This window comes from Dioscorea cayenensis, chromosome 20 (assembly GCF_009730915.1).
Source record: "Dioscorea cayenensis subsp. rotundata cultivar TDr96_F1 chromosome 20, TDr96_F1_v2_PseudoChromosome.rev07_lg8_w22 25.fasta, whole genome shotgun sequence".
Taxonomy (NCBI): Eukaryota; Viridiplantae; Streptophyta; class Magnoliopsida; order Dioscoreales; family Dioscoreaceae; genus Dioscorea; species Dioscorea cayenensis.
The window spans coordinates 29,753,500-29,779,557 of NC_052490.1; the positions used below are offsets into that span (position 1 = coordinate 29,753,500).

The 26,058-nt window shown below is 38.8% G+C and overlaps 1 protein-coding gene and 1 non-coding gene across 2 annotated transcripts; one reads left to right on the plus strand and one right to left on the minus strand.

Annotated features, from left to right (window-relative positions):
• The first annotated feature begins 3,952 nt into the window (after positions 1 to 3,952).
• Positions 3,953 to 7,809, plus strand: LOC120251064 (bifunctional protein FolD 1, mitochondrial-like). The gene is made up of 5 exons (XM_039259605.1): positions 3,953 to 4,234; positions 6,494 to 6,810; positions 6,912 to 7,148; positions 7,224 to 7,391; positions 7,483 to 7,809. Exons 1-5 carry the CDS (start codon positions 4,045 to 4,047, stop codon positions 7,651 to 7,653), a joined length of 1,083 nt encoding a protein of 360 aa, XP_039115539.1. The 5' UTR covers positions 3,953 to 4,044; the 3' UTR covers positions 7,654 to 7,809.
• Positions 7,810 to 25,964: 18,155 nt separating this feature from the next.
• TRNAT-UGU lies at positions 25,965 to 26,036 on the minus strand. Its single transcript has one exon. It is a non-coding gene; the product is annotated as a tRNA-Thr (tRNA).
• Between the last annotated feature and the right edge of the window lie 22 nt (positions 26,037 to 26,058).

The window sequence follows — 26,058 nt, forward strand, 5'->3', positions numbered from 1 at the left end:
ACAGAATGGCATTGTGCATGAGTTTATTGCTCCTTACACTCCTGAGTTCAGTGGGGTTCCTGAAAGGAAAAACAAGACATTGATGGACATGGTAAATGCCATGCTATTAAGTTCTGGTGTACTCGAGAACTTGTGGGGGAAGGCTTTGCTCTCAGCTTGTTTTATCCTGAATAGGATTTCTTTTAAGGACCATAGCACAACACCCTGTGAACTTTGGAAAGGAAGAGCCCCATAGCTCGACTACTTCAAAGTGTAGGGGTGTCTAGCTAAGGTCAAGATCCCTGATCTTAGAACTTAGAAGATAGGCCCTAAAACCCTAGATGCAGTGTTTGTAGGGTATGCTATAGATAACAATGTTGGGAGATTCCTAGTTATTAACTCAGAGGTGAGTGAAATAGCTACAAATACCATCATTGAAGCTAGAGATGCTGTCTACTTTGAGAACATCTTCCCTTTAAGATCAGCCTCCAATCCCACTCCTTCTGTACCCCTGACCTCTAGCTCTACTTCTAGATCAGTTTCTATTCCTATACAAGAATCTAGAAGAAGAAAAAGATGTAGAAAAGAAAGGAACCTAGGTGATGATTTTGTCACCTTCATGATTGAGGATACTCCTACCACTTATCAGGAGGCTATGGCTTCTGTTGATTTAGTTTTTTGGAAAGAAGCTATAGATGATGAGTATCACACAATCATGAGTAACCACACCTGGATACTTGCTTTACTGTCTCCTGGAAGTAAACCTTTGGGCTGGTAATGGGTCTTTAGGAAGAAGTTGAGACCTGATGGATCCATTGAAAAGTTTAAGACTGGGTTAGTTGCAAAAGGGTTCAGACAGAAAGAGGGATTTGATTAATTTGACACCTACTCACCAATTGCTCACACCACCACCATTAGGATTCTTGTAGCACTTGCCTCTACTTTCAGTCTTGAAATCCATCAAATGGATGTAAAGACTACTTTCCTGAATGGTGATTTAGAGGAAAAAATTTACATAGAGCAACCTGAAGGCTTTGTTATCCCCGGATAAGAGCACAAGGTTTGCAAACTTGTAAAATCTCTTTATGGACTGAAGCAGGCCCCAAAGCAGTGGCATGCCAAGTTTGACTCTACAATCATCTCTTATGGATTTGTTGTAAACAACTATGACAGGTGTGTTTTCATTAAATTAGTAGATGGCAAATGTGTTATTGTGTGTTTGTATGTTGATGATTTGCTTATCTTTGCTTCTGATCTTGATCTTATCTGTGATGTCAAGAACTTTCTAAGCAGTAAGTTTGATATGAAAGATCTACGAGAAGTTGATGTTATCCTAGGAATCAAGCTTACTAGATCAGTATACAACATCATTTTATCCTAATAATTACACTGAGAAAGTGTTAGAGAAATACGAATATCTGCATTGTAAATCTGTTGCTACACTTTTTGGTCCCATTGTACACCTTAAGAAGAACAAAGGTGAACCTGTGAATCAGGATCTCTATGCTCAGATCATAGTATACCTGATGTATCTGTCGAACAAAACTAGACCTGACATTGTGTATTCTGTATCTAGACTGAGTAAATATACCAGTAACCCAAATCAAGAACACTGCTTTGCTCTTGAGAGGGTTCTTAGATTCCTCAAAGGCTCTATGTCTTTTGGACTGAGGTACTCTGGATTCCCTAGTGTGGTAGAAGGATATACAAATGATAACTGGATATCTGACTCAGTAGATCTTAAATCAGCCTCAGGCCAAGTATTCTTACTTGGTGGAGGAGATATCCAATGGAAATATGCTAAGCAGAAGCTCAATGCTAGGAGCACCATGGAAGCTGAATTGATTGCGCTTGATTCTACATGTAGAGAGGCTGAGTGGATTAGAAATTTACTTTCTGAAATTCCTGTTATGTCTTCTCCTATACCTATGATTTCTATACATTGTGATTATAAATATGCTATTGAACTGTGCAAGGGTGAAAGTACTAAGGATAAAATGAATAGGCATATGCTGATACGCCACAAGTCAGTATAGAGACATCTTAAGCACAACATTGTGAGCATTAATTACATAAAGTCAGAGCTAAATCTAGCAGATTGCCTGACTAAAGGCTTATCGAGATAAATGATAGCCGAGGCGTTGAGGGGAATGGGGCTAAGCCCATAAAGGTCAATAACAATGGTGACCCTACTTCTTTGAATGGAGATCCCATGATAGAAGTTCAAGGGGAAGTTATTGATTGGTTGACTAAGAGAGCACCCTATGCATATTTGAGATATGTACATTATAACTCCATTCCTATGACGTGTGCTCTTATGTAGTGGTGTAAAGGTTGAGCATAGCTCTTAATGAGATCAAAGGCTGGTTAAGCGAGATATTACACTACAAATATCTCTGGAGATCTCACCTATATGGAGATAGCTGTCTGGCCGCAGCTATGAGAGTCAGCGGGCTAACTCTCTAATAATTTCCATGAAATGATATCGAGCGCATGGCCAATAGCGCGCCAACCCTGTTTATCCAAGTGCAATCACTAGATTGTCATTAAAGTTGAATTCTGATTCAAGGAGTTGTAGTTCAAGACTCAGCTCACCACTGTCTCTATCAGTTGGAAACTTTAATGAAAAGTTAAGATTTAAGTCTTCAAAGATACCTTAGCTTGATCTAGTGAAACCTAAGATTCAGGCTTTGTTCATTACTTCTTTTCCTTTTGATCATATTATCATCTTGTTAAATTATTCTTTGATGTTGATCGTATTTAGGTTATGATTGTAGTGTGGGATTGTTGGAGCTATGGCTTCAATACAACCAAACCTAAATCATAGGTTTTGTTTTAAAATGCCTTAGCCTGCAGACCCATCACATCCTCTCCCTAAAAGGCACAACATTTCACATCCTAGCTTATAAAATATTTCATTCCTTTATTAACTAGGTTGTATCAGTTGATTGCATCCTTTGTGCTCCTTATAGCCGTTGGATTAACTCATATATAGAGAGTGATATGAGAAGCTGCAATGATGATCATCACTTTTCTTCCAAACACCTGCAAGCTGTGAGATTAGAGAAGCTTTGATTTTCTTTTCCCATCATCTTCATTCCCTTGAATCTTCATCATCGCTTGAATCTTCTGGGCGCACTTGGATTATTTCCCATCGCCAAATGTGCTAGGCGGGGAGTGTCTTCTACCTTGGGTTAGCGTATCCTAGCGTTTGGAGTGAGGCCGTAAAAACCCTCACGAGGGAGCCAATTCAGCGTTAGGGCAGTGCTCAGGCACGCCTATCCCAGGCTGGAGACTTCTAACTCTCTTTATACTTGTTGAATGCCAAATACATGCTTGAATATATCTTGAATACATGCTAAATACAGAGATTTTTCTTACATCTTTTACCTATCTATGAATATGTGAAACGCTAGATTACACTTGTAAAGTTCTGGTAAAAATATTGAAGTATATGTATAAATATATGACACATCCAACAAGCAAAAAAAAATGGATGCGTATGTGTATATTTATGTCTAGGAATTGTTGTTCTCTATGCCCCATCCAAATCCCAAAAATGAAAAGGTTTTAAAAAAAATATATTTATCAAAGTTGTTAAAAAAAAATTACACAGAAAAAGGAATATTAAATCAAAAATTTCTTTTTAAAGGAAAATGAATTCTATTGATACAGACGGAAATAGTCTAGATAAATTACATTATGATAAAAAAATATTTATTACATGATATTAGTTTTTGACTTATTGATTTATGGGACTAGGTATTTGGGATGATATTTTTTTTTTTAATTTTTTTTTTAAGAAATATGTATAAAGCATAGTATATTAAAGAAGAAAGAGCGACTGAGACATAATATTAGTTTTTGAGATGTGGTATTATGTTTTATTTTTTTTTGTCAATACCAAATTGATTTTTTAACCCACCCAAGCTATCATTTATCTTTATTACTCACTGGGCAAAGTCAATATTTCCCTCTGAATCTGGATTGGTGAAAAACAAAAGCAACAAGAGCAACAAGAGCAACAAGAGTGAGAGAGAGAGAGAGAGAGAGAGAGAGAGAGAGATGAGAGCTCTGTTGTCCAAGCTAGCTTGGACACCAAGCTCTATGGTACTGAGAGGCGCCTTCTCCAGTAACAGGGCAGCCAAGAATGGTGGGAAGGACGACATCCTGGGTCCTTGCCTCCCTGACCTCTGGCCCACACCCAGCTCTCTTTCTCCTCCTCCTCTTCCTCCTTCACCTTCACCAATCAGAGGTAAAACCCTACGTCCTTCAAATTCAGTATTTATTACTTAAAATCGAACTCTCTTGATGAGTTTTTGAATCTTTCAAGATGAATATTTGTTCATGTCTCTATTGTTGCTTTCTCGGTTTGGTATTCATAGCTCCAAGAATACCAGAGGCAGTGCAATCATTAAAATTTTTATTCCCATTTGAACATTGCCTCTCCTTAAATATTTGGTAAGATGCTTATATTGGATTAGTTAGAGGTAGGTTTGATGTGTGCTAGTTTTTGTGCTGATGTTTGCATTGGTGGGTGAAAGGGTTATTGTTTACTTTTGGTGTTATCTCAATTAAAGGATGAAAAATCTAATGGCTTTAATTTGACATCAGTGGACTTGTTCCTTCTATGATTACAAGGATAGGGAAGAGAATGAATGCTTGCAAATTAAAAAAATAAAATAATGATAATATTTGTTTCTTTATGCATATGATGGAATCTACTGAATTGATGTTTATTGGTCAGCCATCTTTTACTTAACATACGTTAGATTTCCCACAAGCATAAATTATGAATGGGAATCATGTTTGTTTTCTCCTTCACTTTTTCAGCAGTGTAGATTTAAAGAGAGAAAAAAAAAAATTCTTTTAGATATCATTAAAAAAATTAGAGCCAAATGTAAACAACCTCTGGCCTTAATTATTATTGATGATCTTGTTTGGATATACCATTTTGGAAATGAAGCAAAAGTGGTAAATATGGGTTACGGTGTAGGAATTATCAAATTTAACCTTTTGAAATTGGTGGTCTCAATAAATTGATAGTGGAAGAAAAGTAGAAATCATTAATCTAAGAGCCACAAAAGTTTCAAGCTATTTGGGTGTCCGGGTATTTGTGTTCCACTTCGATCGCCCCAGTTTGAGAAAGATTTTTAATCTTGCATTTTATACAAATTTTGGAAAGAACATTTGTTTTGCCAAAGCTTTAGTTTAAATAATGTTTTGGTTAATAATTTGGTTGAGTTAGAATTATCAGCAGTAGTCAGTTGTAGATTACAAAAGGATATTGTTTTGATGTAACTATAGTTTAAATACTAAACGATGAAGCATAGAAATTGACAATGTTGCCTCAGATGCTTCAAATTTGGTAATTGGTAATAGCTTCTCTGTGGTTGTACATTCTTCGTCTTGGAGGGTTATGCCAGGTTTGTTTGTTTTTTTTTTTTCCTTCAAGAGTAGCTAAGAGAATGTGGAAAGATGAATCTTGGATGTTAGTTATGCAAAACTTATTTCAATGTTCGCTTTTGATAACTGAATAAATGTAATTTTATCATCTTGATAAATGTCATAGTTATGATTTTTTTGGTACTTAATTTTGGTCAATTTATGTACCTATCATTTAATAGAAACTTGAAGCTTATTATGTGTTCTTGATTTTGAGAGCCTTAAGTGATCAAATATTGAATGCACAAGTTTCATGAAATGTTGAGAAACAATGATGGCTTCAGTGACATTTGCTTATTGTTTTCATAAATTCTTCCAGCAGGTGATTGTAATTTAGGAAAAAATTTAACATGTACACACACACTCTCTATTTTCTTCTTGCTTCTCATTTATGTGCATGTGGAGGTGAGTTATTTGATTTTTTAAAGCTTGCGGCTATGCATGTAAAAAACTTGTTTGAGCTTTGCTTCAATGTAATTGTTCATATTTTGCGGGATATGTTCTAACCTGGTGTTTACCTTTTTGAAGTATAAAATAATTTTGTGGATGAGTAAAAACTAGTTCCCTAATGAGCTAAAGCTGAATCTGTTAATTGCTTAAGTACCTATAAATAAGCTATTGTTCCATTTTGGTCTGGACTAGGAAAAAAAAAAAGCTTGTTCTCAGAAGATAATTTTTGCAATGGAGTAAATTTCCCATGAAGATCTAACTAATCCTTCCCAAAATGAATGAGAGAAGAGCAACAATTTCTCTTGCCCATTTCTCTAAATTCTTCTTTTCATCAATCAGCATAAATAAGTAGTATCTGCATGTTTTGTTATACATATGATCCTACTTTGTATTACCCATCTGAGATGGTTATGGATAGGCCATGTATTTCACGATCTTATTTTATTATCCTGTCATACAGCAGAGTGCTACTCTTTCTAATATTAATTCTATGTCAACTTCTGAAAGAAGTCCTGGTTACAAAATTATTTTCTTTGTATTTCTGGAAATTTTGTGTGTAGATCTACAAATCATAAAGTTTCCAACAGCATAACATTCATTTGTGACACAAATGTGGTAGATGAGGAACTGACTCCAACAATCATTAATGGAGAGTTAATTGCTAAGGAAATAAGGTCATCAATTGCTGAAGAAGTACGGCAAATGAAGCAAGCGATTGATAAAGTTCCTGGTCTAGCTGTAATTCTGGTTGGTCAAAGAAGGGACTCTCAAAGTTATGTACGCTGTAAGATAAAGGCTTGTGAGGAGGTTGGAATATCATCTCGGGTGGCTGAATTTCCTGTTGATTGCAATGATAATGAAATAGTGAATGCTGTATCAAGCTTTAATGAAGACCCATCAGTTCATGGCATCCTTGTTCAGCTACCTTTGCCACAGGTAATTTCTTTAACCACATTGCAAGTTTTAGCTGCGAATTTTTTTTCTCTTTTTTCTTGTTGAGTTATCCTCAAATTTATATATAATTATGTTAAATTCAGCATATGAATGAGGAGAAAATTCTCAGCGCCTTAAGTTTGGAGAAAGATGTGGATGGCTTCCATCCACTAAATGTTGGAAATCTTGCAATGAGAGACAGAGAACCATTGTTTATTCCTTGCTCTGCAAGAGCATGCATCGAGTTGCTACTTCGGTCTAATGTCAAAATCATGGGCAAAAACGCAGTTATCATTGGTCGAAGCAGGGTGGTTGGTTTGCCAACCTCACTACTATTACAGGTAAAAAAGCTAAGCTAAATTTATGTTAACATGGATGTCAGCAATCAGAAATTGTGATATTTGTTATAATTGCAGAGGCACCATGCGACAGTGAGCATCATTCATGCTTTCACTGAAAACCCAGAAGACATCACTCGTGAAGCAGACATTGTAATCTCAGCTGCAGGAGTACCCGGCCTTGTCCGTGGTAATTGGTTAAAGAAAGGAGCAGTTGTGATTGATGTTGGAACTAATGCGATTGAGGTAACACTTTGTCTCAATAATTCATTTAAGTAGGAATTTGTTGGAAAAAAGCCAAATCATGTCTTAAGTTAACTTGCACTTGGGTATTCAGGATCGTGGAAGTAGGCATGGGTACTATCTCACTGGAGATGTTTGCTATTTAGAGGCATTGTCGGTTGTTTCAGCAATAACTCCAGTTCCTGGCGGGGTTGGACCTGTCACAATTGCGATGCTTCTTTCAAACACTCTTGATGCTGCAAAACTTGCATATAGACTATCTTAGTCTCAGAATTGGCATTAACTAACATTTTTATGATTCAAAATTACTCATTTTTGTTTTATTAGGTGTCTTTAGCTACTGTGTAGCTCTTTTTCTTCAAAAAATTACTCATTTTTGTTATCACAACCTTGTTTATTGTTGAATATATTCTTTTGCTTTGCTTTTAATCTCTCAATTCTTGAGTTATACTTCTTCTCTTGTTTCACTTTTGAATTTGTTTATATTTATTTATTTATTATTCCTATTATCATTTTTTTTATAGACAGAATATAGTGTTGTGTTTATAGCTGCCCTCAAATTATGAAGCTTTACTATTCAGAATATATCTGCATGTGTCTCATTATCATCCAAAAAAAGACACAGACACACACTTAAGTCTAGTAATTGTTTTTATACTAAATAATTTCTTAACATGTGTAGCTTTTGAGACAAAAATTTTTAAAAATGTTGCATTGTTTTAGTTGATTTTTTGGAAAACTAGAATCCCAGATATCAAAAGGTTTTAAAAATAGTGAAACAAAAAATTATAAAAAATTATAAAAAGGAATTATTTTGATCTTTCTTCTCAAAAAAATTTGTCAATACACACAGACATTGGCTCAAAACAGAGAAAATTCTTAAATAAATGTGGTCATACATTGTATTAAAATCATAATCATTAAATATTTATAATATGATATAAGATGTATATCAATACTCTAAAATATTTATATTAATACAACATTAGCATTCATTGTTCTAATTATGGACATCAGCAAGAACTACCACCACACGGTTTTTAAAAATCAATTTTTTTTTAAACTTTGATTGATGGAGAGCTTATAAAATCATATCATAAAATCATAAGATTTTACTAACCACTAAACACATACATGCGCATATATATATATATATAAATAACACATATTGTATATACATATAATTTGTATAAGGAGTTTCTTTTCATCTTATTTTTGTATTTGCTTATCCAATAATTAAATGAATGTCTACGGTTTGTATATAAGATATGAGTCTTATTTTAGGATTGGGATTAGCTTAAAATTGTAATAGATGTTTAAGTTATGAATTGTTTCTTCTTGTTAATAATTAATTGCTTATGATTTGGTTTTAAGAAACTCAATGCTTATGAATGTGTAGGCCTCTTATTTACAAAATCTTAGATATTTAGGAAAGGATTGAAAGGTGAACTTTGATGTTGGAAACCCTATAACCAAATCTAAAATCTTAGATTATTAGGATTTCTTGAGGGTCTATTTTCACCAAACTCAAGGGACTTAGTTAAGTTTAATTACCAAAAAATAAGAGTTCGCCTAATTATTATGTCTTGAAAGGGAATAGCTACTACTTTAGGACGATTCACCTTCAATAGCAATCAATGAAACCAAACTAAGAGGAGCTTATAATAGAATCTTCATTTCCTCTTTGTAGTGAACCCCGATCCTATGATAGCTTGAATCTAAATCTTTACCCCAACCCATCACTGTCAATTACACTTGCTTCTTGTTAATTGCATTGTTTTTTTGTTTAATTGCTTCACTTTTTATACCAAATATTGGTTTGGCTGTTTAGATAACCTTTAATTATGATTGATTGGTAATTAACAATAATATAGTCCTCTTGAGAATGATATTTTTATTACTGCTTGATAAATCGTACGCTTGTGGCATATATCAACCCTTCAAAGAATGTAAATGTTCTCAACTTATATAAATCTAATATAAACTACATAAAGGATCACCATTTTCTAAACTCCCTTTTCCCTATTTTTTCATTCCAAACCCTCCAATTTGTAAGAGCAATAACCAGTGAGAAAATGGTGATTGCATGATGCTAACACACTCTGAGTGAGAAGGTAAGCGCAAAAGTTTCCTTCTTGCATCGTCTATGTTAGCCTATTACAATCTAGGAATTTAAATTTGTTTTGTACGTATATACCCTTGGCAACCAACGAAAGCCTTATATAAGGTATGTAAGAGATAATTCTATTCTCAAAAGTATGAGGAAATATAGCATTTACCATTAATTCATGTTTAGTAAACTTTGACGGATATTTTGTTAAATATATCCATGGATCTTGAAGATAAACATTATTTTTGTAATTAAAAGTGGAGGAACAATTGAATAATTCTACTTATTTATATCTCATATCATTCTAATAATTGAAAGTGATTTTTTTGATAGCCTTGTATGTAGTTCTTAAGTTCACTAAAAATCTTTGTTAAAAACAAAAGAAAAAAAAATTCACTAAAAGTTTCAGTTGTCCACATCACAAAACAGATTTATACATTCTCTCTTGTCAATATATTAAAGTTTTATATAAATGGTATATTATGTCTTAAATATAAACGTCACATTATGCTTTTCTTTCCATTTTGTTCGGTATGTTTTATTCCCTTCCTTTTAATAAAGTGAGGAGGAAGAAGGAAGGAGGAGTTGGCCCCACCTCTGTTCACCTTTTTGAGCTTCTCTTCAACTTTGCTCGCCATCGGTGTGACTATTTGCTTCTCGTCACAAATATGCCTCAATAGAGAGTCTCCTGCACCCTCTGAGCCTCTCAAATGGCCCCTTCGGGGCCCAAATCTCCTCCTCCTCCTAGCCCTGGCCTCCCGACTGGAGTCTCCTGGGCGACTGTGGTCTCTATGGGGCCAAAGGCTGACTCTCATGACCCTCCTCTGCACTTAAGAAGGGACCATTTTGAAAAACTCCGAAATTCTACTGCTTCCTCCGTCACCATTGGTCATGATCTTTGGCTTCAGGCTAAAGACAGCATGCAGAATTCCCTCTATGCCAAGTTCTTGGGCAAAGCGCTTTTCCTTGAACAAGCAAAGCTAGCCCTCGCTGATGCTTGGAGAGGAATTGGTGAATTTACAGTTACGGATCTTCCTAATGGGTTTTATTTTATTAAATGCAAAACTTCTGATATGCAGGAACGCCTCTTATGGGATGGCCCATGGAATGTTGCCGGTAGAATCCTTCAGTTATCCCCTTGGTCGGAGAGCTTCCAACCAGCGTTTGAGAAACTCTTAAATGCCGCAGTCTGGATTCAAATCTACCACCTTCCCATGGAGCTCTGTGGGGAGAGATTCTTGAACTAGTTGCCTCTCAGTTCGGTAGAGTCCTAAAGGTTGATGAACATACTCTTGATCGCTCGAGAGCAAAGTTTGCCCGTGTCTGTGTTGAGATTAATCTGGAACAACCTTTACAACAAGGAACCTTGGTTAATTATGGTGCCTTCTCTGTCTTTGTACTGGTGCTTTATGAAAAAAATCCCTGTTTTATGTTACAAGTGTGGGAGAATTGGTCATGGAGAAGCTAATTGCTCCTTCGTCAGCAGTCATCAGCGTTTGGGTTCCTCTGTGCCCTCCTGTCAGTTTGATCTAGAGCCGGTGCATTTGGAACCTGCGATGCTGATTGATGAGGTTGACTGATGCAGGAGCAAGACATTTAAGCCCAGAGTCTGGACATTTTGATGCAGAAAAACAGAAGTGTGACAACCTCTTAATTTCGGGGAATATTGCGAGTAAGAATCTGTAGCAACCTGGTTGGCAAACAGAGCTGCATTATATATAGATGGAAAGCTTTGGATGTCTAGTTTCCAATGCCCCCAAACCTTATCTTAATCGGAGTTTTCTAGCAAAAGATATTGATGCTTGAAGAGGAAGGGGGTCATGCTTGGCAGATTTCTGCATATTTCTGAATTCCTGCAGCTATTTTCTTTCTGTTTGGTGCTAAGTATCATTAAGGTCTTAATTAGAATATAATATGTATTAGTTGACTGCTTTTGCTTGGGTTTTCGCTCCCAATGTGGGGGTGTTTTTAAATAGTTTGTTTATGATGTATAAGAGTTAGGTGTGAACTTTCCCAAAAGACCCGAAGTGTTATCTTCTTCTCTTAGTGTGTTCACGTATCTCTTTGGGGGTTCTTTCCTTCATTGAGTGGTGAACTCTATCCCTTGGAAGGCTGGTTTGCATAGGTGACTGGGATCCTGTATCCGTCTTGCGGCTCCGCAACGGTGGTGGACTCGGATTGCTTGCAGCTCATCTCCAAGATCAACTCACATAAGGACTGTAATCAGCTCATCTACAAGATCAACTCACACAAGGGCCAGATCAGGTATTCTCCTTCCTTTCTCAGTTAAATTATCCGTATCAAGTGGTACCAGAGCTTGGGTTACGAATGGCTGGTCGTCGTCGCGGTACACGCAATGTTGTAGCAACCCCCACCCGAGAAAGAAATGTTCGTGATGTCGAAGTCGCAGAGCTACGAAGACAAGTGCGACAACTTCAAGAACAGCTTGAACATTTGCAACAGCCATTGGAAGAACATTCGCAAGGTGCAGAGCAGGAAGAAGAAGAAATTGAGGAGGAAGCCATTGATGATGAGGTTGAGTGTTCTCAAATTGAGGAGGTGGTTTATGCAGATGAAGGGGAACTTCTCATTTGTCGGAACTTAAATGTGCATCGCAAGGAAGTAGATGATTGGTTGCGTCATAATATCTTCCACACAAGATGCACCTCTCATGGGAAGGTTTGTGATGTAATAATTGATGGAGGCAGCTGTGAAAATGTGGTTTCTTCTGATATGGTGGAGAAATTGCAGCTGAAAACTGAAGAACATCCACACCCTTATGGGCTCACTTGGCTGGAAAAAAAGAGGGAGATAAAGGTTAGTAAAAGATGCCTTGTTCAGTTCTCCATTGGTGAAAGATATAAAGATGAAGTTTTGTGTGATGTTGTACCAATGGATGCTTGTCATTTGCTCTTGGGTAGACCATGGCAATATGATAGGAAAACTATACATGATGGGTCCAAGAATACTTACAGTTTTGTCAAGGATGGTGTCAAAATTGTTTTGGCCCCAACTAAGTTAGAGGGTTGTTCTAAACCATTGAAGGAGAAAGGGGTTGTTTTGCTCTCTAAATCTGAAATTCTGAAGGAGTTGGGAAGTGTCAAGGAAGGGTACATTCTTGTAATGCTTGAAGCCAACAAGGAGATACATAGTCATCATGTTATGGTGCAACCACTACTCCAAGAGTTTTCAGATATGATTCCTGAAGAAATGCCTCCTGGTCTTCCACCTTTGAGAAGTATCCAGCATTGTATTGACTTCATTCCTGGTTCTATCATCCCTAATAAGGCAGCTTACAGAATGAGTCCACGGGAACATGAGGAGTTACAACGACAAGTTGAAGAGTTAATGGCTAAAGGCTTTGTTAGAGAGAGCAAGAGTCCTTGTGCTGTCCCTGCTTTGCTTGTGCCAAAAAAGGATGGGACATGGCGCATGTGTATTGATAGTCGGGCCGTTAACAAAATCACCATAAGCTACCGCTATCCAATTCCTCGTTTGGATGATCTCTTAGATCAATTGCATGGTGCTATTTTTTTCTCTCGGATTGACCTTCGAAGTGGGTATCATCAAATTCGCATGAGAGAAGGAGATGAATGGAAGACGGCATTCAAAAACTAGGGATGGTCTCTATGAATGGCTTGTCATGCCCTTTGGCCTTTCAAACGCACCTAGCACTTTCATGCTCTGATGAATGATGTCTTCAAGCCTTTCATTGGAAGATTTGTTGTTGTATACTTTGATGATATCTTGGTGTATAGCAAGGATGAGAAGCAACATTACTACCACCTTTGTGAAGTTTTTAAAACTTTGAGGGAGCAGAAGCTTTATGCAAACTTGAAAAAGTGTGAATTCTTCTCTAATAGCCTGGTGTTCTTAGGCTATGTGGTGTCTAAAGATGGGTTGAAAATGGATGAAAGTAAACTAGAAGCCATTCTAAGTTGGCCACAACCCGAAGTCTATCCATGATATAAGAAGTTTCCATGGGCTTGCTTCTTTTTATCGGCGATTCATTAAGGGGTTTAGTACCATCATTGCACCTATTATCGAGTGTCTAAAAGGGGGATGTACAAGTGGAATGAAGAAGCCCGAGAAAAGTTTTGAAATCATCAAGAAAAAATGACGAAGCTCCAGGTTCTTTCACTTCCTGATTTTGAGAAGCTTTTTGAGGTGGAATGCGATGCTTCTAATGTTGGCATTGGAGCCGTCTTAAGCCAAGAGAAGAGGCCTATTGCATTTTTCAGTGAGAAATTAAGTGATTCCCGGAAGAATTATTCTACTTACGACAAGGAGTTCTATGCCATCATCCGTGCTTTAGATCATTGGAGTCACTATCTCCTTCCAAAACCATTCATTCTATTCTCAGATCATGAGGCACTAAAGTTTATAAATGGCCAACAAAAATTAAATCGTCGCCATGCTTTGTGGGTAGAATTTCTGCAGGCCTATAGCTTTGTTATCAAGCATAAGGCAGGTTCCCAAAATCAAGTTGCTGATGCATTGAGTAGGAGGCACATGTTGCTATCCACATTGCAAGTGAGTGTTGTTGGGTTTGAAATCTTGAAGGAATTATACAAAGGTGACCCTTACTTTGGTGCTATTTGGGAAGAATGTTCTAAGGGGCCGTACAAGAAGTTTTTTTCAACAAGATGATTATCTCTTCAAGGGAAATTGTTTATGTATTCCTCGATGTTCTTTAAGGGAAGCTATTCTCATTGAGGCTCATGACAGCTACCTTGGAGGACACTTTGGGCAGAATAAAACGCTCGCTATCATCAAGGAAAGATTTTATTGGCCAAAGATGGAGAAGGAGGTGATGAGGTATGTTCAGAAATGTCATGTTTGTCACAAGGCTAAAGGACACTCTCATAATGCAGGGTTGTACACCTCGCTTCCAATACCCCATGCTCCATGGCAAGATGTTAGCATGGATTTCGTGGTGGGGCTTCCCCGAACTCAGAGAAATAGAGATTCAATCATGGTAGTGGTGGATCGATTTTCTAAGATGGCTCATTTTCTCCCATGTTGTAAGACAGCAGATGCCACTTATGTTGCGGACTTGTATCTTCGAGAAGTTGTAAGGTTGCACGGGATTCCTCTAACCATCACTTCTGACAGAGATGTGAGGTTTATGAGCCATTTTTGGCGTACTCTTTGGAGGAAGTTGGGTACACGACTGCAGTTTAGTACCACAGCCCACCCACAAACTGATGGACAAACTGAGGGTTACTAATAGAACTCTTGGAAATCGCTTCATTGTTATGTGGGCAAGAACATTCGACAATGGGACTTAATGTTACCACAGATTGAGTTTGCCTATAATCATTCTATCAACCAATCTACTAATTGTAGTCCATTTGAAATTGTTTATGGACAAAAATCTCAATTGCCCATTAGATCTAGTGGCCCTTCCTACAACTCGTTCTTTTTAGTGGTGAAGCAAGTGAGGAGGGTCGATCGGGATAAAAAAACTGCATGCTCAAGTCAGAACTCATATTATGAAGCAGACTGACAGGTATTGTAAGCAAGCAAACAAGCATCGTAAGTACATTGACTTCAAGGAAGGTGACTTTGTTTGGGTTCATCTGAGGAAAGAGAGATTCCCACCAGGAAAATATGCTAAACTGAAAGATAGAGCAGCTGGCCCATTTAAGGTGTTGAGAAGAATTGGGGAGAATGCCTATGAAATTGATCTTCTCCGAGAATATGAGGTTTCCAGGACTTTTAATGTATCTGATCTCTCTCTTTGTCATGGAACTTCTGAAGATTTAGACTCGAGGGCGAGTCTTCTCCAACTCGGGGGGTTTGATGCAGGAGCAAGACATTTAAGCCCAGAGTCTGGACATTTTGATGCAGAAAAACAGAAGTGTGACAACCTCTTAATTTCAGGGAATATTGCAGTAAGAATCTGTAGCAACCTGGTTGGCAAACAGAGCTGCATTATATATAGATGGAAAGCTTTGGATGTCTAGTTTCCAATGCCCCAAACCTTATCTTAATCGGAGTTTTCTAGCAAAAAGATATTGATGCTTGAAGAGGAAGGGGTCATGCTTGGCAGATTTCTGCATATTTCTGAATTCCTGCATGACTATTTTCTTTCTACATTTTGGTGCTAAGTATCATTAAGGTCTTAATTAGAATATAATATGTATTAGTTGACTGCTTTTGCTTGGGTTTTCGCTCCCAATGTGGGGGTGTTTTAAATAGTTTGTTTATGACTGTAAGAGTTAGGTGTGAACTTTCCCAAAAAGGCCGAAGTGTTATCTTCTTCTCTTAGTGTGTTCTCGTATCTCTTTGGGGGTTCTTTCCTTCATTGAGTGGTGAACTCTATCCCTTGGAAGGCTGGTTGGCATAGGTGACTGGGATCCTGTATCCGTCTTGCAGCTCCATAGCGGTGGTGGACTCGGATTGCTTGCGGCTCATCTCCAAGATCAACTCACATAAGGACTGTAATCAGCTCATCTACAAGATCAACTCACACAAGGGCCAGATCAGGTATTCTCCTTCCTTTCTCAGTTAAATTATCCGTATCAAGTGGTACCAGAGCTTGGGTTACGAATGGCTGGTCGTCGTCGCGGTACACGCAATGTTGTAGCAACCCCCACCCGAGAAAGAAATGTTCGTGATGTCGAAGTCGCAGAGCTACGAAGACAAGTGCGACAACTTCAAGAACAGCTTGAACATTTGCAACAGCCATTGGAAGAACATTCGCAAGGTGCGAGGCGGGAAGAAGAAGAAATTGAGGAGGAAGCCATTGATGATGAGGTTGAGTGTTCTCAAATTGAGGAGGTGGTTTATGCGAGATGAAGGGGAACTTCTCATTTGTCGGAACTTAAATGTGCATCGCAAGGAAGTAGATGATTGGTTGCGTCATAATATCTTCCACACAAGATGCACCTCTCATGGGAAGGTTTGTGATGTAATAATTGATGGAGGCAGCTGTGAAAATGTGGTTTCTTCGATATGGTGGAGAAATTGCAGCTGAAAAGCCGAAGAACATCCACACCCTTATGGGCTCACTTGGTTTGGAAAAAAAGAGGGAGATAAAGGTTAGTAAAAAGATGCCTTGTTCGGGTTCTCCATTGGTGAAAGATATAAAGATGAAGTTTTGTGTGATGTTGTACCAATGGATGCTTGTCATTTGCTCTTGGGTAGACCATGGCAATATGATAGGAAAACTATACATGATGGGTCCAAGAATACTTACAGTTTTGTCAAGGATGGTGTCAAAATTGTTTTTGGCCCTCAACTAAGTTAGAGGGTTGTTCTAAACCATTGAAGGAGAAAGGGGTTGTTTTGCTCTCTAAATCTGAAATTCGAAGGAGTTGGGAAGTGTCAAGGAAGGGTACATTCTTGTAATGCTTGAAGCCAACAAGGAGATACATAGTCATCATGTTATGGTGCAACCACTACTCCAAGAGTTTTTCGGATATGATTCTCGAAGAAATGCCTCCTGGTCTTCCACCTTTGAGAAGTATCCAGCATTGTATTGACTTCATTCCTGGTTCTATCATCCCTAATAAAGGCGACTTACGGAATGAGTCCACGGGAACATGAGGGAGTTACAACGACAAGTTGAAGAGTTAATGGCTAAAGGCTTTGTTAGAGAGAGCAAGAGTCCTTGTGCTGTCCCTGCTTTGCTTGTGCCAAAAAAGGATGGGACATGGCGCATGTGTATTGATAGTCGGGCCGTTAACAAAATCACCATAAGCTACCGCTATCCAATTCCTCGTTTGGATGATCTCTTAGATCAATTGCATGGTGCTATTTTTTTCTCTCGGATTGACCTTGAAGTGGGTATCATCAAATTCGCATGAGAGAAGGAGATGAATGGAAGGCGGCATTCAAAAACTAGGGATGGTCTCTATGAATGGCTTGTCATGCCCTTTGGCCTTTCAAACGCACCTAGCACTTTCATGCGCCTGATGAATGATGTCTTCAAGCCTTTCATTGGAAGATTTGTTGTTGTATACTTTGATGATATCTTGGTGTATAGCAAGGATGAGAAGCAACATTACTACCACCTTTGTGAAGTTTTTAAAACTTTGAGGGAGCAGAAGCTTTATGCAAACTTGAAAAAGTGTGAATTCTTCTCTAATAGCCTGGTGTTCTTAGGCTATGTGGTGTCTAAAGATGGGTTGAAAATGGATGAAAGTAAACTAGAAGCCATTCTAAGTTGGCCACAACCGAAGTCTATCCATGATATAAGAAGTTTCCATGGGCTTGCTTCTTTTTATCGGCGATTCATTAAGGGGTTTAGTACCATCATTGCACCTATTACTGAGTGTCTAAAAGGGGGGATGTACAAGTGGAATGAAGAAGCCCAGAAAAGTTTTGAAATCATCAAGAAAAAAAGGACAGAAGCTCCAGTTCTTTCACTTCCCGATTTTTGAGAAGCTTTTTTTGAGGTGGAATGCGATGCTTCTAATGTTGGCATTGGAGCCGTCTTAAGCCAAGAGAAGAGGCCTATTGCATTTTTTTCGTGAGAAATTAAGTGATTCCCGGAAGAATTATTCTACTTACGACAAGGAGTTCTATGCCATCATCCGTGCTTTAGATCATTGGAGTCACTATCTCCTTCCAAAACCATTCATTCTATTCTCGGATCATGAGGCACTAAAGTTTATAAATGGCCAACAAAAAAATTAAATCGTCGCCATGCTTTGTGGGTAGAATTTCTGCAGGCCTATAGCTTTGTTATCAAGCATAAAGGCGGGTTCCCAAAAATCAAGTTCTCGATGCATTGAGTAGGAGGCACATGTTGCTATCCACATTGCAAGTGAGTGTTGTTGGGTTTGAAATCTTGAAGGAATTATACAAAGGTGACCCTTACTTTGGTGCTATTTGGGAAGAATGTTCTAAGGGGCCGTACAAGAAGTTTTTTCAACAAGATGATTATCTCTTCAAGGGAAATTGTTTATGTATTCCTCGATGTTCTTTAAGGGAAGCTATTCTCATTGAGGGCTCATGATGCTACCTTGGAGGACACTTTGGGCAGAATAAAAGCGCTCGCTATCATCAAGGAAAGATTTTTATTGGCCAAAGATGGAGAAGGAGGTGATGAGGTATGTTCAGAAATGTCATGTTTGTCACAAGGCTAAAGGACACTCTCATAATGCGAGGGGTTGTACACCTCGCTCCAATACCCCATGCTCCATGGCAAGATGTTAGCATGGATTTCGTGGTGGGGGCTTCCCGAACTCGAGAGAAATAGAGATTCAATCATGGTAGTGGTGGATCGATTTTCTAAGATGGCTCATTTTCTCCCATGTTGTAAGACAGCAGATGCCACTTATGTTGCGGACTTGTATCTTCGAGAAGTTGTAAGGCTGCACGGGATTCCTCTAACCATCACTTCTGACAGAGATGTGAGGTTTATGAGCCATTTTTGGCGTACTCTTTGGAGGAAGTTGGGTACACGACTGCAGTTTAGTACCACAGCCCACCCACAAACTGATGGACAAACTGAGGTTACTAATAGAACTCTTGGAAATCTGCTTCGCTGTTATGTGGGCAAGAACATTCGACAATGGGACTTAATGTTACCACAGATTGAGTTTGCCTATAATCATTCTATCAACCAATCTACTAATTGTAGTCCATTTGAAATTGTTTATGGACAAAATCTCAATTGCCCATTAGATCTAGTGGCCCTTCCTACAACTCGTTCTTTTAGTGGTGAAGCAAGTGAGAGGGCTGATCAGATAAAAAAACTGCATGCTCAAGTCAGAACTCATATTATGAAGCAGACTGACAGGTATTGTAAGCAAGCAAACAAGCATCGTAAGTACATTGACTTCAAGGAAGGTGACTTTGTTTGGGTTCATCTGAGGAAAGAGAGATTCCCACCAGGAAAATATGCTAAACTGAAAGATAGAGCAGCTGGCCCATTTAAGGTGTTGAGAAGAATTGGGGAGAATGCCTATGAAATTGATCTTCCTGCAGAATATGAGGTTTCCAGGACTTTTAATGTATCTGATCTCTCTCTTTGTCATGGAACTTCTGAAGATTTAGACTCGAGGGCGAGTCTTCTCCAACTCGGGGGGTTTGATGCAGGAGCAAGACATTTAAGCCCAGAGTCTGGACATTTTGATGCAGAAAAACAGAAGTGTGACAACCTCTTAATTTCAGGGAATATTGCAGTAAGAATCTGTAGCAACCTGGTTGGCAAACAGAGCTGCATTATATATAGATGGAAAGCTTTGGATGTCTAGTTTCCAATGCCCCAAACCTTATCTTAATCGGAGTTTTCTAGCAAAAGATATTGATGCTTGAAGAGGAAGGGGTCATGCTGGCAGATTTCTGCATATTTCTGAATTCCTGCAGCTATTTTCTTTCTGTTTGGTGCTAAGTATCATTAAGGTCTTAATTAGAATATAATATGTATTAGTTGACTGCTTTTGCTTGGGTTTTCGCTCCCAATGTGGGGGTGTTTTAAATAGTTTGTTTATGACTGTAAGAGTTAGGTGTGAACTTTCCCAAAAGACTGAAGTGTTATCTTCTTCTCTTAGTGTGTTCTGTATCTCTTTGGGGGTTCTTTCCTTCATTGAGTGGTGAACTCTATCCCTTGGAAGGCTGGTTGGCATAGGTGACTGGGATCCTGTATCCGTCTTGCGGCTCCGCAACGGTGGTGGACTCGGATTGCTTGCAGCTCATCTCCAAGATCAACTCACATAAGGACTGTAATCAGCTCATCTACAAGATCAACTCACACAAGGGCCAGATCAGGTATTCTCCTTCCTTTCTCAGTTAAATTATCCGTATCATTGACAAAGGACAGGAGGGCTCCTCTGGCGACCACATCTCTCCGCAGGCCCTCTCAGAGCCAGATAGTGTTTATGGTCCTTAGCTTAAACCTAAAAAAGCCAAGTCGCTTTGCGTGGTCGTGGTGGAAGTTGCGGGAGGGGAGGGAGGGGCACGGTGGTTCTCGTGGTGGTGGCCACGGTGGCGCTTGTCGTTCTTCCTCTGGTGTCGTTTGTGGGGACGATGGTCTCGACCTCGACGCGTGGACCCCTGCATGGACCTCCACTCAACACGTGGCTGATCAACCCGACATGCATGCAACACGTGGCTCTTTCTCGGGGCGTGGAGGTAGAGTGAGCTTCTCTCATTCCACCCCTAATCCTGAGGACCCTGTGCCCGTTACTTTTCCACCCGTTGACACCCTTCCTGTTGATGATGAAACTGTGAGTCCCAAGAAACAACCGTCCTTCTCCTCCTCCCCACCCCCATCCCTCCCGTCTTTGTCCATCCTCCCGAGGCGCCTCAGATCCCTGACAACCCTCTTCCCTTCTTGAACCTGCCTCCTTCGCTGGCTCCCGATGTCCCCCCGCGTGTTGAGATGGGTAAAAGCTTACTTTTTGAAACTGGCTCCACCAGTGGACCAAGAGATCTATCCTCCTCTCGGGATCCGATGCTTATTTCCTCTGTAACCCCTCTCCCAACTCATCCAGCTCCTTAATTTCCCTCTCCTGAGGACCGGCATGGCTTTGTGGTTGATATTGTCGTTGACGCCCTCAATCATTCTCCTCCTGGTAACCAAAATATGGAAAACTCCTCTTCTGAGGACTCTGGCTCCCTGAAGGATATTGATGATGACATGACTCTTGGGCATTACCAAATGGATGCTAAGTCTCGAAGAGCTCCTTCCAAGAGAGGAACGAAACCGAAAAAAAAGGGAGATGCTCCCCTCTTACTTGAATCCTTTTTCTCCCCTTTTCTGTGCAAAAATAGTTTTTTTATCTATCTATTTCATTATGTTGATCATGGATTTAAAAGTTCATACTTGGAATTGCAGGGGTTTATCAGACTCAAACACTATGGCTCGGATTCAAGACTTCATCAAAACTCATAGCCCTGATTTTATGTGTTTGGTTGAAACTAAAACTAATGTTCAGAGAATTCACAGGTTTTGTGATAGGCTTACTCATCGGTGGGACTGGGCTGCCATACCATCATGCGGTTTCTCTGGAGGCATCATTGTGCTTTGGAATCGTTCGGTTAGTAAGGTCACCCCAATCGCTGTCAATAGATGTGCTCTTCATCTTGTGATCTCTTCAAATGAGGATACCTGGATTCTTACTACTGTTTACAACTCCCAGTTGATCTTTGACCACAAAATTCTTTGGAATTCACTTGCAAATATTAGCTCTCTAGACTATCCTTGGCTTCTTTCAGGTAATTTCAACGCCATCACCAGCTTTGATGAACATAAGGGGGGTAATTTTAAGAACTATGCTTCAAAATCTGTGCTTTTTAAGAATTTCATCTTTAGTAATAATCTCTTTGATTTGGGTTTCTCCGGCCCCTGCTTCACCTGGTGCAATGCTCAATCCGGTCTTGCTCGCAGGTGGGCTAGGTTAGATAGATTTCTTGCTAATACTAATTGGCTTCTTAGCTTTAAGGATTACTCCAATCACCATCTCCCCCGTACTAGCTCGGATCATTCCCCCCTCTTTCTCAATGCTAGAAATTCCTCTAATATCTCTAATAAAATCTTTCGATTTGATAATGTTTGGCTGAATTATGAAGGATGTCATGATAGTGTTGCTAAAGCCTGGTCTGATGAGGTCTCTACTTCTTCTTTACATTCTTTTATGCACTTTGCTTCCTGTACTAAACGCAATGTTCTCAAGTGGTGTAGGAGGGGTCTTGGGCATCTTGATGAAGAACTTACTAATTTTCAGGATGAAATTAAGAAGATCGAGATGGCTGATGTTTCTTTGCAGGATGACTGGCATGGTACTTGGATTAGAGCTTTATACAACAGGCACAATGCCCTTCTGAGGCAGCAGAACATTTTTTGGGGGCAGCGGGCCAAACTTCAATGGTTAACTCAAGGTGATAATAATACTTGCTATTTCCACAACACTGTCAAAATCAGGCAACATATGAACAAAGTGAGGGAGCTCAAGGATCTTTCGGGTAACATCTCTTCCACTCAGCATGACATTGAAAACTTCTTTATTCTTTTCTATAAAAATCTTTGGTCTTCTCCATCTACTCAAGATCTTGATTTCTATCTCAATGTTCTTCCTGATGATTTGCCCACTCTTACTGACATGGATATAGACTTTTTGTCTAGACCTTTCTCTATGGATGAGGTCTACAAAACTCTCAAATCCATGCCTCTTGGTAAGAACCCCGGGCCGGATGCTCTTAATGTTGAATTTTACCTGTTTTATTGGAATATTGTCGGTGACCCTTTATTTAAAGCGATTTCTTATTTCTTTCATACTGGTCATCTCCTTCGGTCTTGGGGTAAAACTTTCATTGCTCTGATCCCTAAGAAAGCCAACCCGATTTCTGTTACTAACTTCAGACCTATCTCCCTCTGCAATGTTTGCTATATAATTATCACCAAAATGCTTGCAAATTGTCTTAAGATAGTGATTCACAATCTCATTGGTCCTGAACAATTTGGGTTTATCCCTGGGCGGGGCACTTTTGACAACATTATTGCAGCCCAGGAGATTGCCCATAGCTTAGAAACTGAGAAAGATGTCCCCCCTAGGATGATATGTAAAATTGACATTAAAAAGGCATTTGATACTGTTGAGTGGTCTGCCATTATTGCTACCCTTCAGAGGATGCTCTTTCCGGAAAACTGGATTACTTGGATTAGTTCCTGTCAACTCTGCTTCTTTTTCTTTCCTTGTTAATGGTCATCCTACTTCCTGGATCTCGAGTAGTAGAGGCATTCGCCAAGGGGATCCCATCTCTCCCCTCCTCTTCATCCTAGTGTCTCAGAATCTCTCTGCTATTCTTAACAGAGCCCTTCAACTAGACATGATCCACGGCTTTAATCAGAATCTTTCAAAAAATTTCAATCATCTGTTGTTTACTGACGATCTAATCCTCATCACTAAGGCTACCAGGAGACACGCCAGAAATTGCCTCTTGTGCTTGAATGTTTATCAAAACCTTACTGGGCAAAAACCAAATTTGTTGAAATCAACCTTGTATGTCCCTTCTTGGTATAATCGTAAGTTGGCTAATGCTATATCAAAAATCCTTGGCATTAAATTGAGTAACTTCCCCTTTACATATCTTGGTATCCCTATTTCCCCTAAATGATTAACTGTTAACTAGCTCCAATTCATTCCTAATAAAGTTCAGAAAGTTATCCATTCTTGGAATCATTCTTCCCTCTCTATGGCTGGCAAAATTACCCTTCTCAACAGTACTATCTTTGTCATTCCAAATTACATTTTGTCTGTGATGAATCTTCCTGCCTCTATTCTGGACTATATCTCTAAGTTTGCTCGGTGCTTCCTCTGGGGTAGGAGCAGCAATAATCAGGGTTTTCACTCGATTGGCTGGTCAGTTATTACACTTTGCAAATCTGAGGGGGGTCTCGGCATTCGTAATCTTAGATTTGTGAATCACTCTCTCATGACGAAAAACCTCTTAGCTATTCTTAACTCTGAGGATAAAATTTGGGTCCACATTTTCAAAAACAAATATAGAGGTTGCCGTCTCTGGGATCCTGATAATTTCCCTAACTCCTCTTGGTTTTATAAATCCATTTGTAATACGGCTAATGTGGTATGTTCAAATTTTAAACTCTTATCCTGCGACCCTGATCTTGTGGATATTTGGAAGGATGCTTGTATTTTTTATCTTCCTATCTCTTGCAAGCCTACTTTCCTTAATACTTCCCTGGATCTTGATGATCTCAAATTTTTAGACCTGATATCTTCTAATGGTTTCTGCTCTGATATTGTCAATGAACTGTTTGGAAACTCTTTTGATATAAACTGCAAAAATGACACTAAATTTAATAATGATGGCACTCTGGTTTGGAAATGGAATCAGTTTTCCTGTAACGTTTCTGTTGCCTCCACGGTTTACAATCACCTGAACAGAAACCCTTGTTCCACTGATCCCTGGATTGGTTGGCGTGAAATCTGGAGACTTCCTGTCATCCCGCGCATCAAAGTTCATATCTGGAAGCTTGCTCATGGAAAACTCCCCACTTATTCCTGTCTTTATAATTTGAACATTGGTCCAAATAATCCCTGCCCCCTTTGTGGGTTGGAGCCTGAAACTGCTGCTCACCTATTCTGGTCCTGCTCAAAAATTCTGCTTTGTTGGCATGACCTTTTTGCTAAGATTAATTTATCTTCACATCTTATTGATTCTCTTAGCATAGGTGCTTGGATTTTAACTATCAGGGATCCTTGGTCCAAAGCCCTTATTGCTACTTTCACCTGGCTTATCTGGAAGCAACGCTGCAACCTTGTATTTAAGAATGAACCTCTCAATACCTGTGTGATTCTCCCCCAGTCTTGGTCACTCTGTTCGAATCTCAAAAGAACTCTATCAGGGAGTGTGCTCTCCTTAGCTCTAATTATGGCTCAATTGTTATTTTTACTGATGCATCTTAGTCGGTGGACACTTCGGTCGCAGGTTTAGGTTTCTTAATCCTTTCTAACTCCAAGCGTATTTTAGCTGCAGGTTCAAAGGGCACGACTTCTTCCTCTCCCCTGCAAGCTGAGATTGCTGTAATCAACTTTGCCTTTCGTACATGCACTGATAATAGTTGGACGCCGAATTTGGTGTTCTGCGACTGCCATGGGGTGGCTCAACTTCTGAAACATTACAATGCCAGTATTGCTTGGCATATCACTACTGAATTCCACTGCATGAGGAGAAACTTGACACTGTTTCCTAATGCTAGCATCCGCACCATCTCCAGAGATCTCAACTCCTTTGCTGACGCTCTTGCGAATTTTGAGAATTCAAACCCTCAGCTTTCACTTTTCTTTAGAGGCATGGATCGGCCTTTTTGGATTGAGGAGCTCTGTTTGCTCCACAATCTTAGTTTTTAAGTTTTCTCTGTTTTGCTTTTGTGTTTTTCTTTAGCCCTGTGCTCTTTTGTCAATAAAATAAAATAAAATAAAGTAGTGATTTATCAACTTTTATTAAAATAAAAAAAATGTTGTATTATGTATCTTTTGCATGACACCCCGATCAGCAATCTACTTGCAAATCTTATGATCAATTAGTAATGTTGAAATTGTATTATGTAGTAGAAAATTATTTTGATCAATCTTATGGTCAATTAGGACATCATAATCCCAAACAGTGCACTATCTTTCTTCTAATTGTAAATTTGTCAACTTGTTATTATAATCTTCATTCTTTAAGTTTAATATTTATAACATAAAATTATGAATTATGACTTATATAAATAATCACCTAATTTGAATTATTTTTTTGATAATTTTTTTTTTTAAAAAAAAGTGGATGAACCACTGATTTATTAAATTTTTGATAATTATTTGATAAAAATATTTCAAACATCCTATCTTCATATTTCAATTTTATTTTAAAAAAAAATGAAATTGAGTGGCAAAACCCAGTCTCCTCTGCGTTCTCAGAAACAGAGTATATTCTGCAGTGAATCTGAAAAATTAATTAGGTCTAGATAATCAAAAATAATAATTATTATTATAGTAATTAATTGCCCCCATGCAGGATCGAACTACAGACCTTCAGTTTACAAGACTGACGCTCTACCACTGAGCTATAGGGGCTTATGATTCTACTTTTAATTGT